The sequence below is a fragment of the Chrysemys picta genome, chromosome 1 (assembly GCF_011386835.1).
Source record: "Chrysemys picta bellii isolate R12L10 chromosome 1, ASM1138683v2, whole genome shotgun sequence".
NCBI classification, from domain to species: Eukaryota; Metazoa; Chordata; order Testudines; family Emydidae; genus Chrysemys; species Chrysemys picta.
Genome location: NC_088791.1, coordinates 273771964 through 273784423, shown reverse-complemented (window position 1 = coordinate 273784423; position 12460 = coordinate 273771964). Strand labels below are relative to the sequence as shown.

Sequence of the window (12460 nt, the reverse complement as noted above, 5' to 3'; positions counted from 1 at the left end):
AATTGTCTTGAAAACATCCATCACCATAGCACTGACAGTTACCTTGCCAATGCCAGCCTGGTTAGCCACTGACCTATAGCAAACTGGGGTGCCCAGCTTCCAGACAGGTGATCAGCTGGATTAACTCTGCAGTGAAAACATACGCTTTGAGGTAGTTCTTCTAGGTCAGGATTGAGATCCACTTGCAAGAGATTGTGGAAAAACTTTACCATGCCTTTAATATGGCTAAATAGTGGTCTTCAATTTTCAGGGCTCTCAAACAGCACCTTCAATTGCATTAAATTCTTTCCTATCCAGCCTCTTATTTAAGTTTTGCTTTCTAAATGATAGCATTATACGTCAGTAAGATTACTGAATTCATAGTGATAGTTAATGCTAAGCTATTGCCTAGACAAACATTGCTTTTTTGTGTGAAGTAAGATGTGTGGAGACCTCAGAACAACTTTGATAACGTGAGTAGCCTATTTTGGTGGGGAAATGTTTTTCAGTGGTGTCCTCAACTTATCCTTTCAAGGTGGGAAAGGACAGCCAGGGGCCAGTAAATAGCAGTGGGGCCAAGAGACACATTAAACAAATTGGGCCTTTGAAAGCACAGGGTTTGATGTGACTCCACCCAGGGCCCTGTTTTTGAAGTTGTTATAATTGGTAAATTAATAGTTGATACTATAGCACCTGTTAGTTCTGTGTACTGTAGTTATAAAGGCAATAATATTACAGTTACTGTTAGTAACTATTAATAAAGTGGTTAGACAGAACTCCATTGTCACTGTTTGTCTCCAGTTAGCAGCTTCAAGGATTAGTAGTGCTCATGCTTGACCTAAATTGGATCTGTATTTAAGTGAAAAGAAGAACAGGAGGACTTGTGGCACCTTAGAGACTAACAAATTTATTAGAGCATAAGCTTTCGTGGACTACAGCCCACTTCTTCGATATGCATCCGAAGAAGTGGGCTGTAGTCCACGAAAGCTTATGCTCTAATAAATTTGTTAGTCTCTAAGGTGCCACAAGTCCTCCTGTTCTTCTTTTTGCGGATACAGACTAACACGGCTGCTACTCTGAAACTTTTTATTTAAGTGAAGTGATCAGTGGAGACTGAATTATGACAAAGTAACTCAATTCACTGTGACTGTGTTATGGGCTTGACTGTAAATCCTGAAATTCTTTATCCATGATTAAGCTGATTTGGAATGATATGTGAATGGTTTGCTATGTTAATATATTAGTCAGAAGGGTTCAAGCAGTAAACAAACAATATTTAATTTTTATCTTCCCCCATGGAGACAACAAATTTATTGTTGAGATAATTTTGCTAATTTAACTGTCTTTAGAAGTCTGTCAGATGTTTGTGATGGAAATCTTGACGTGACTATGGAAATGATTTGCTTTTGCTTCAGATAAACTTAGAAGAAGCATGCCTAACCTAGCTCGGATGCCAAGTACTCCTACCATTAATAACAATGCTAGCTCGCCAGTCTGTGTGAGGAACAGTCAAAGCTTTGATTCCAGTTTACATGGAGCCGGTAATGGGATTTCAAGAATACAGTCTTGTAGTAAGTATACATCTTTTACTGCTCGTCGTTGTGCTGAAACTCACTGCTTTGTGTAATTGTGGAATATTTTACCCAAAGCTGTATAGGTGGTGCTTTGATGTTGCATCCTCAGGCTTCAGACCATGAGCTGCAGATATAAAAATTTTATTAAAGCTAATGTTAAAAAATTATATAGTACACAGGTTAAGAAGAGAGTGTATGTACATCTGGGTATAGTGCTTAGATTATCCAAAAATACAAAGTTTGTTTTAAAAGTAATAAGATGCATATAATACATAATCAGCCATAACCCAAATTTAGGTGAATAAATTTAACAATACAGTTTAGATATAAGCATCCAAGTATTCAGGTACTTCGCTCATGAAAAGTTATACAGAGAGTTGGTTGTGGAAAGTGGATATACCAATGAGTGAAGATTATCCCTCAGTAACTGAGAATTTAGGGTAGGTTGTCCGTTAGAAAATAATGTTTAGTGCCCTAGCAGGAGCCCCTCTTAGCATATGTTTGTGGACCCAGGCTGGGAGGCTTGTACCCAGATGAAGTATAGACATACCTTAGATCAGTGGCTCTCCACCTTTCCAGACTACTGTACTACTTTCAGGAATCTGATTTGTCTTGCATACCCCAAGTTTCACCCCACTTAAAAACTTCTTGCTTACAAAATCAGACATAAAAATATAAAAAAAGTGTCACAGCACTCCGTTACTGACAAATAGCTTTTTCTTATTTTTACCATATAATTATAAAATAAATCAATTGGAATATAAATATTGTACTTACTTTTCAGTGTATAATATATAGAGCAGCATAAATGTCATTGTATGCAATTATAGTTTGTACTGACTTTGCTAGTGCTTTTTATGTAGTCTGTTGTAAAACTAGGCAAATACCTAGATGAGTTGATGTACCCCCTAGAAGACCTCTGCATACCCCCAAGGGTACGCGTACCCCCGGTTGAGAACCACTGCCTTAGATGTTTTAAATACATGAGGTCCCTTGGGTGTTTAGTTTCTATCTTGTGGATCATAAAATGTATGCGGTTGATGCACACCAGAGGGCAGAGTTGTGTAGAGAATCTCTCTCTAAAGCAGGGATTGGCAACCTTTCAGAAGTGGTGTGCTGAGTCTTCATTTATTCACTCTAATTTAAGGTTTCACGTGCCAGTAATACATTTTAACGTTTATAGGTCTCTTTCTATAAGTCTATAATATATAACTAAACTATTGTTGTATGTAAAATAAATAAGGCTTTTAAAATGTTTAAGAAGTTTCATTTAAAATTAAATTAAAATGCAGAGCCCCCCCCCCGCCCTCCCCCCCCAGACTGGTGGCCAGGACCTGGGCAGTATGAGTGCCACTGAAAATCAGCTCGCGTGCCGCCTTCGGCACCCGTGCCATATGTTGCCTACCCCTGCTCTAAAGCTTTTGGATGTTCCAGCACTCATTTGAAATGATAGTTTGTGTAACATTGTATGTGGAATGGACTGTTATATTCAGGAGGCTTTTTATAACTTTTGTCTGTTTTTATACATAAAGCGTATATCTGTACAACCTTTTTTGTAATGCCAAAATAATTGTCTTATTACGGAAAAAGTAGCATGTGGTTTATAACAACTGACTTTTTAGTGATCTGGGGAAAAGAATAAATTATAATTTCAACAAGTCTCATGTTAAAGCTATAATTACATTAGAGGGATTTGGCTTCTAGTTACCTAGAATAAATATTAACAAAGAGTCCCGTGGCACCTTATAGACTAACAGATGTATTTGGAGCATAAGCTTTCGTGGGTGAATACGTGCGTCTGACGAAGTGGGTATTCACCCACGAAAGCTTATGCTCCAATACATCTGTTAGTCTATAAAGTGCCACAGGACTCTTTGTTGCTTTTTACAGATCCAGACTAACACGGCTACCCCTCTGATAGAATAAATATTGAATCATTGCAGAGCAAAAGAGGAGTGAAGTAGGGGTGGGATTTTTGTCTGATGATCTTATTTTTGTTTGGTAGTGGTGTTTTAAAATGTTTACTTAAATTGGACTAACAGATGCAGTATGTATTTGTATTGGATCTAAATATTTAACCTGTTTTACAGTTGGTTTTGATTGAAACGAAAGGTCACCTCCTCTAATGACAAGTGCATTCAGCACTGTACAGACTTATTTAGAAATAAGTGCTAAATCTGGTAATATGTGTTGTGTGCTGACATTGTATACTATTGTTACCATCCTTTTACAGTTCCATCTCCAGGACAACTTCAGCACAGAGTTCACAGTGTGGGACATTTTCCTGTGTCTGTCAGACAGCCTCTCAAAGCCACAGCGTATGTAAGCCCAACTGTACAAGGCAGCAGTAGTATTCCCTTATCCAGCACCTTACAATTATATTCTAACAGTGGAATCCCCATGCCAAACAAGACTGCAAATCCTGGGACTGTAGGACGTAGTGCTCTTCCAAGACCATCATTGGCCCTAAGTGGGAGTAGTATACCCAGGAGTAAAATTGCACAGCCAGTTCGAAGGTAAGAGAATGTTCTTATTAATTAAAAGAGCTAAATGCACCTCCTTTACACATAGATAGCCTTGGCTTTGAGAACTCTTTTCTTTTTTTCTTTTTTAAAGAAATCTGAATTAAGGCTTTTGAACAGAAACACTTTTACAGGCTACTGATGCTGGGCTGAATTCTGTCCTCTCTATACATGTCTTTCTCTCTAAGCAATGAAAACTGCCCATTCATAAACCCCAGTGAACCTTAACAATTAATGATAACTACCCAGCAATGTTAAATAATCACATACGGGTAACAATATAATTCAGTGAGCCAACAGTAAATTAAAACAACTCCCATTTTACCTCCCCTCTCCAAGAACAATCTCAACCTTCCTCCCAAACCCTATCAAATAATAGTTTGTGCAATGTGCCCCAAAGGTAATCCAGTTCCAGTTATTTTGAATAAATGATATGAGCAAATTCAAATGTCCCAGAGTCCCCACAGAGAATGGCTTGCTGAGAGCCCCCTCCTTTTTAAAACAAGAGGGTGGCACCTCTGACTGCAGCTGTGGCAGAATGGCCCAGTGAGAGAGGCAGTGTGTCAGGTAGGCAGCTCCCACACCATGTAGGATTGTGCACGTCATGACCAATACCTTTTTAAATTCCATCTGGAGTCCAATAAGCAACTAGTGCAGATCCAGAGCCCTAATGTCATCTGTTCCCAGAGAAATGTTCTGTATAGCAAGTGAGCTGCTACATTCTGCACCAACTTTAGTTTCCAAATGGTTTAAAGGTATAGCCCATGTAGAGCAAGCTTGAGGTGATAGTCTGTGATGTGATGATCTATAATAGCAGCTGGGGGTCTAAAATAAACCTTTAGTTATGAACTCTTACGACTGATGGGAGATGGATTCCCTCAAAAATATTTTTGCCATCTCTTCCAGCTGCTTCCGACAACCCACTGTATATCACCTTGGTCTTGTCTGGGTTGAGCTTTGCCCACCTAACTGATCCAGGCCCGAACCTCAACTAGGTATTGGCTAGATCCAGAAAAACACTTTTGCTTCACAGTTTTGCTTCAGTGGAGTTACTCTGGTTTTACACATATGTAAATTAAAACAGTTTGGCCCAGTGTGTTGATACAAAGGGGACTTCGAAAAACAACTGACAGTTTCCTCTTTCGTGAAGTGTGTACCCTTAGATTTCCAATGTAACCATTTATTTTTGTTGTTCCCTGATGGAGGTCTCTCTTTCTCTCTCTCTTCTGGAATAGGAACTGTTTATTGTAGAGGTCTGTCACAGGGCAAGTATACCCCGTCACCTTGGTGGGGGGAGGGGCAAGGGCATGGTAGCCCCACGATTAAGTCAATATGGCTGCCCTCAGCCTCAGGGTTATGTTGCCCAGTGGCTGTAGTCAATAGGACTACCCCTGGCTGCAGGGAAGTGCGGCCTCATGGCCAGAGTCAATAGGAGGAGGTCTGGTGGGCTGCCCCCCAAAGGGGGCAGCCAGGGTAGCAGGACCCAGGTCCACTAGGTCCCAGCCTAGGGCCCTGGTAATGGCAAGTGGGTTTGCCACTAAGTCAGTGCAGAATTTGCACATAACACACAGACTGCTGCAGAGACACTGGCTGGTCCCTCCCTGGGCTAATTCTTATTGTGACTTCTACAGTTGAAGTCAGGGAGTATTTGGAGTCTCCAGGCTCATCAGATAGTGACTGCAATCTCCCTGGGGCATTGCAGATACCTGAGCGCTTGTCTGGGCCTTGGCATCTCCTGCTCTCGCGGTCCGGGATCCCGGCTGTTCCTCAACTGAAGCTGGCGAGATGCATCCTTCCTCCTCGGTGGTCAGCACAGACTGAGCTAGGCTGCTCCCTTTTATACTGCAGCAGGAGTTGGAGCATGCCCATCAGGGATGAGGGGGTGTGGCTTCTACCACCAAGAGGTGCTGTGTTAACCCTTTTGTCCCCAGTGTGGGGCAAGTACAACCTGTCACAAGGTCTCAGTCTCCTTTCTAGAACAGTTAGTCATACTTCCCTTCCATGTCTCTTGAGAAATATTCAAACAACTTATTATAGAGAAAAGTAAGACAAGCCACATGTGAAGCTTTCTGGAATAGCTCACAAGTGTGAGTGCCTACCTCAGGCCAGAGGGTCCAGAAGGAGGACATAAAGCCCAAATTAGTTGTGAGTTCTATACTTCAGATTTCGCCAACCAAGTAACAAGTGTGAATACTTCAAGCAGTATAGCAGCCTAACCATGGAGTCACTGACAGTCCCCTTGGGTGCTCCAGTCTATCTTGCCACCCAGACAAACTTGCCTTTGTGATAGATGGTCCCTTACACCCCAAAATCACAACAATATTCAGGTTACTCTCCGACCCAAGGGACTTAGACCTTAGACCTCACACCAGAGACAACGCTTGTAGCCAATCCGAAAATAAACCAACTAAAGATTTATTAACTAAGAAAAACAATTAGTTATTTACAAGGTTAAAGCATGTAAACATACTCACACAAATGAGTTAATCTTAGGTTCCAAAAGTAATAGAAACTGCTGCAATATGCAAGCTTTCAATGTCCTCTAGAGCTAACCCAATCCAAGCAGCTTTGGGATCCCTTGCTTATGCTAAGAAATATTGCCCTCTCCAAATTCCAAACAGCAGAGTGATACAGTTCCTTCTAGTCACAAATTTGTATGCCCTTCCCCGTGAATTTAAACTGATGGGAGAAGTGTTTCTGCCCCTGTGGTCTTCATGGGCGGGGCGGGGGGAGGAGGCAATCAACAAAGTCTTTGTCCTTTGATGTTTCACAATGGCTCATTTGGTTTCAGTGGGCCTTGTTGTGTGCAGGACCTGCACTAATGCTTCTTTCCTATTTGGTGAATTACACAGTTACAGAGGTTTACAGTGCAAACACTCAATATAACTTTTATGGCCTGGGGTGCAGACGTTATAAGCGAGATCAATACATGCAGCATCCTACAAGCATTTCATCAAGTCTAAACACATTCTTATAAACTTAACATCTATTTTAACAATGCTAACACAGATGAGCCAGACTGGTTTCCAGCTATGCATTTGTCAGTGAGGCCCAGGGGCCTTCGTATGAACTGGCACCTGGTCTGCCAGCATCACACCACATTTTATTGATTTTAATAGTAACCTTTAGAGATACTCCACTGGGGTAGAATTGTGTGAAACCAACTGGGTTTGCCCAAATTTCACCAGATCTTTCTGGTGGGTTCAGTTGTCTGCACTCCCCTGGTTCATCTGAAACATAAAAGTGAACCAGATGAAACTCGCCGAACCCAGCAAGCTTCCCTATCCATCCCTGCTAAGCAGATAACCTGCCCCATGTACCCTGAATCTTCCCTTTATTGGGCCCCATAGGGCTGGCCTGGTAGCCTTCTAGCTCCTTCCTGCTGGTGTCTCTTTTGGGGGAGTGAGCAATTGGCTGAACTGCTCTCCCTTTCAGCCCCTCTGGGAGAAGATGCTGGCTAGCTTGCTTTTCCTCTCACAGTGAGTACGTTTTATGTAAACAATCATCATTTTTGAGAAAATGAAAGCAGCTCTTTTCTGCTTACAAAAAATGCAAATGCTTTGAAAGCTGCTAGCAGGCTGTTAGTTATGGCAGTAATTTTTCCTTTGAGAGAATTCTGATTAAGTGATTAGTTTAATTACACAAAGTGCCATTTAATAGTTCTGCATCCTTTCTAATAGTGCTGATAGGTTAAGTAATGTGGTGTTGCTAAACTGTACACCTCGGTAGTTAAAGGTTGAGTCCCACCAAATAAATTATTTCTCTTTCTTCTCCCTAACCCCAATGCCTAATTAAAAAAGAATAGTTCACATAATTCACCCTAAATTCCATACCCTCTTTGCTGCCTTATTGCAACTGTGCTGGGAATTATGGTGCTGGAAATGCTTAAACTGCCAGGAAGAGTCACAGGTGACATTGCTTGTGTGTAAGGGACATATCTTCTGCCTGGTGCCCTAAAGCTGAAGCGTGGGAACGAGGAGGGAGCATGGCATCCTAGGGGGTTGGACACTGAGAGGGAGAAGAGTGTGTGAGGGGAGCCAAACGGGTTATGAAAGAAAAGGAAACTGATGGAAGTCCTGTTCCACCTCCTAGTAATGGTATAGGGAGAGCTCCTGCTGCTGTTTCAATCTACTTTTAACCACTAGAGCCACTGTCTTCAGAGAAATGCAAGAACCGGCACTGGTGGCTGCTGTTTACTTACTGGTTCCATCTTCCTTGCAGCAGGCTGCCCCCTCCTCCAGCCCAGGATTCCTGAGGGGAGAGGAGCCAGCAGAATCAGCAGTAGTTGTGGCTAGAGGGGGAGCAGGGAAGGGAGAGAGCCAGGACCTGAGAGGATGAAAACTGGCTTTACAAGAAGCAGTAGCAGGGAACTGGAGCTGGCTATGGCTCCCCCTAGTGCCTGTTGATGGCTGCTGGTGGCTCTCTTGGCAGATTTCATATCACCATATCCACTAGCATTTCCAGCCTCACCCCGGCCCCTCCATTTAATTTCAGCAAAGTGATGTAATCAAAATATGGTGGGTATAAAATGTAGCCCTCCTGAAATTGTTAAAGAAGCAGATGGAGCAGAGTTGGATACTGTGTCAAACTAATTGTCCCAGGCAGGTTTTCTTTAAATATCATTTGAAACAGCTATCCTCAGTAGTGTTTGGAGGTTTGGGAAATAGTTAATTGCTAAGGAATTTATAATAAAAATTAAGGTGGCTGTTATATTATGGTGCTAATGTTTCCCAGCTTTTGTTTTCTGATAATATGTTTTTAAAACTTGGAATAGGTCAATTTCAGGAAGGCTTTCTCTCCCCAGGACAATACTTATGCTGCCATTGGCAGGAAAAAAACAGGTGCTATTTTTAGAATGCACAGATTTGTTTTTTTCAAATGCATGTTGGGTGCAACAGTTCATGTGGGGGAATGCCCTTCCCCTTTTAAACTGAAATTATTTTCTGCAGCCTGTTTGTATTGGGACATAGCTACTGTTTTAGTGACAGAAATGTATTTGCACTGCTTTTTAATCCTATTAATCTTGCAGAGCCAAAACAGTTAAGGGAGAGGGAGGGAGGTTCTGTTTGATCTTGTGCATCATCAACAGAATTGTTACTAAATCCCTCGCCTGTCCCACCTGTGTGAACCTAATGAAAGAGGTGAGATTTCACAGGTATCACAGAGGGCCTCCTTTGCAGGACTTTTATTACTGGTATTATGTGAGAAGGAAATAGTTTTTATGGGCTGGGGGAGAACAGTGGGGAGAGCGGAAAAGCAAGAAGTGAGCTTTTTTTCTTTGTGTGGGTAAGAATGGAATGAGCAGGGCAAAACATTGGAGTGAAGAGAGGAGTTGGTGGGGGTAGGGAGGAAAAGAAGAATTGGCAGTTTGACATTTTGTGTAAAGCCACATTGTTCCTGCATCAGGTCAGAACCACCTCCTACAGTTTAGAATTGAAATCCTGGTCTCATTGAAGTCAATAGCAAAACTCCTATTGACTTCAGTATGGTCAGGATTTCACCCCAAGTCCTGAGTTATGCCATTTTATAATATATTAGCATAGAGCTGGAAATATGCCATGGAAGAGTGTACATGCATGTGTATATGGGAACACCTACAAGGCCAGCTTCATTACATATGTGACTGATGCATGTCTTACTGTTCTCTTACCTGAAATGTGGCTTATTTTTTAAAACAGTTTTCTTCAGCCTCCAAAGCCTCTTTCTTCTCTTAGTACTCTACGAGATGGAAATTGGAGAGACGGCTGCTATTGATGTCGGATGCCCCTGAACAATGGAAAAGAAATAATATGGTTTCTACTACCCAGCTGGCTGGGTAACTATGTTACAGGAAGGGAAGGTCCCACAACACTATTTTCATTGAGTTTTAATATGTAAGAATATCTGTTATACCCTGTCATTTTTAAAAAAATGAACATTATTAAAGACTAAATATTGCACTTAGTCATTTGCCTGGAAAACTGCAGTGTTATCAAACTAACAGTTGCGGTACTGTCATTTAGAACTTAAGAAATTTTTATATATGTGCAAAATATCGGACGTACTTCCTTTGAGAGAGCTAAGAAATGCCACTATTTCAAACAGCTTTGCCATATAGTAGGATAATTTATTCAGTGTACTCTGTAAAGATGATATGCATTTTTGTTGCAACTTTGGGGCCTATGTTATAAGCTTGGAATTTTTTTTTAGTGTTTCCAAGAATTTTATTTTTTGACTTAATTTCTTTCACACTTGCTTGAACCACAGAGAGAGGATTTAATTTTTGTGTGTGCCATAAATAATATTTTCGTGGTAATGTACTATTTTTTAGCACTAGGAACATATCCTTCAAAAACAAACTATGGGCAATATGAAAGCAGTAATTTTTATGTTCCAAAGCACAAAAGAGTAACATTCACTGGAAACTGCCATACAGCTGGGTCAACATAATTTTGTCTTTCATCCATTTGTTCACATGTTAATTTATTATCATAGTGTTTTGTATTTATAATGGCAGCATAAACCACATTTCACTTAAAAGGTGCAATGGTCACTAAACTACAGTTCGTTTTTCAATACTATATTACAAAAAATAAAATTGTAATGTTTTAATAATGGTTGCTTATGGGAAATGAATGAGTTTTAATGCAAATAAATCTTTTTGATAGACCTTTTACAAAATCCAATTGCACTAATCAATGCTTTCTTATAATGGCATATGATTGAATATTTGATTACAACTGTGTATACTGCTGTTTTGGAATGTTTCAGAAATAAAGAATCTATTTCAGCAATATCATGCTGTGCTTTAGTGTGCAATGCAAACATTGTGTTCGTAGCTGGTTTTTTCCCCTATCCATGGAATAACTTTTTATTACAACACTTAGTTACTGAAGATTTTATTATTCAGCCTTTAGAACTCACTGAATTTTTTGCAAGAATATGCAAATCTCCAAGGACCATAAAAATTGAATCTCTTGTAGCCAAATGTTGCTTAGAAGACATACAAATTTCTTATTGCCTTAAAATTACTTTTGGAAAATATAAAATCTCTTGAACCAAAGCAAGGTCTGCAAGTATACTATTATAGTAGTCCTAATAAGAGTCAGAGCCCTATGTAGTGTGATTCTGCTACTATGGAACTTGTCTCAGAAATGTGCATCAGAATATCTGGCTTCCTTAATTTGCTTTTAAAAGGTAGAAATTTATACTTATGAGTAAAATATACCAAATGTGAAGTGAATATATAAAACTGATGGCGTCATGTCTTCATACAGCCAAATACAATAGATCAGAGGTGCAAAATTAATTTTAACTATTACAAATCCCAAATGGAGGAGCATAGAATATTTATTCACTCAATCATTGAGTTTCACTCAATTTTTTTAAAGTCATCCTACAGAAGATAAGATCGCGAATGGAAAATTTGGGCTCCGAAGGTACATGTTTTGGAAATCTGAATATGTGGAAATCATTTTGTAAGACATTAGTGAGTTTATTTCAAAGTATTGGATGACAAATAAAATATCTGTTTTTTTTTTTTTTTAAATGTGTAGTAGAAATTGCCTTACAAATGGTAATACTTCTGTTGTACACAAGAGGACAGTATGCACTCTGAAAATACTTTACTTTTATTACGTAAACCTTGTGTGTTCCCCAGACTCTTGGTTTAAACTTTATGCCTTTTTGCCAGTGCTGTTATATATGATATCAAATTACCCAGTTGTTTATCATTTGGATTTTAAAAAAATCACATTAGCATATGTGTAGAGAACTGGAGAAACAAGCATCACTACTATTATGAAACTTATTAACTCTTAGAGAAAATGGAATAGGGCACTGTTTTTCAATTCTTTCTTGAACTGCTCAAGGTTTATTTAGCACCCGCAGTTTAGCAATGCATCCCTTACTCATGTAAGGGTTCTCTAACCTTATAAAACTATTGCCTCCTAGTCAGAAAAGACATTGAAGGACTAACTCTGATACTGCCAAATAATACTCACCAAGAAATCCAGGTTACAAAGAATTGGATCTGTTCTAATCTGCACCCTGTTCCAGTCCACAGAAGCCAGCATTACTGTTTTCTCCCTGTAGCTGGCATCTCCTGTGAAACTAGTAATGACTAACCAGGTATTGAAGAGTGCACAAGCGTGATAGATACTTCACCATAGCAACCCCCTGGAAGCTAAATGCATGAGATCTGCAGCACAAAACCACCTCTGTCACTCTTAATTTTGCATGAATCAGAATCTCCCCCAGGCAATGCTGAATGCTAACAGCTTGACCGTATAGTGCTTGCTATCTTAAAAAGTCAACATTTACCAGTTATTGCCTGTTCCAGAGAAAGGAAAATTGTTTGGCATCTTTGTATGGTAAATATTGATGAATGTTACATTTTTAATATGA

At 40.0% G+C, this 12460-nt stretch overlaps 1 protein-coding gene across 5 annotated transcripts in view; it reads left to right on the top strand.

Annotated features, from left to right (window-relative positions):
• SLAIN1 (SLAIN motif family member 1) overlaps positions 1–10848 on the top strand; it is a 74435-nt gene extending 63587 nt beyond the window's left edge. For 4 of the 5 annotated variants that reach the window (XM_008178532.3, XM_008178533.4, XM_008178536.4 and 1 more), the window contains 3 exons: positions 1395–1550; positions 3787–4069; positions 9754–10848. In XM_008178532.3, the coding sequence (XP_008176754.1) occupies positions 1395–1550; positions 3787–4069; positions 9754–9829 (515 nt within the window). In that variant the 3' untranslated portion in view covers positions 9830–10848. Of the gene's footprint in view, positions 1–1394; positions 1551–3786; positions 4070–5777 lie in introns of all 5 variants that reach the window. The other variant, XM_008178534.4, reaches the window with a different exon arrangement.
• Positions 10849–12460: the final 1612 nt, after the last annotated feature.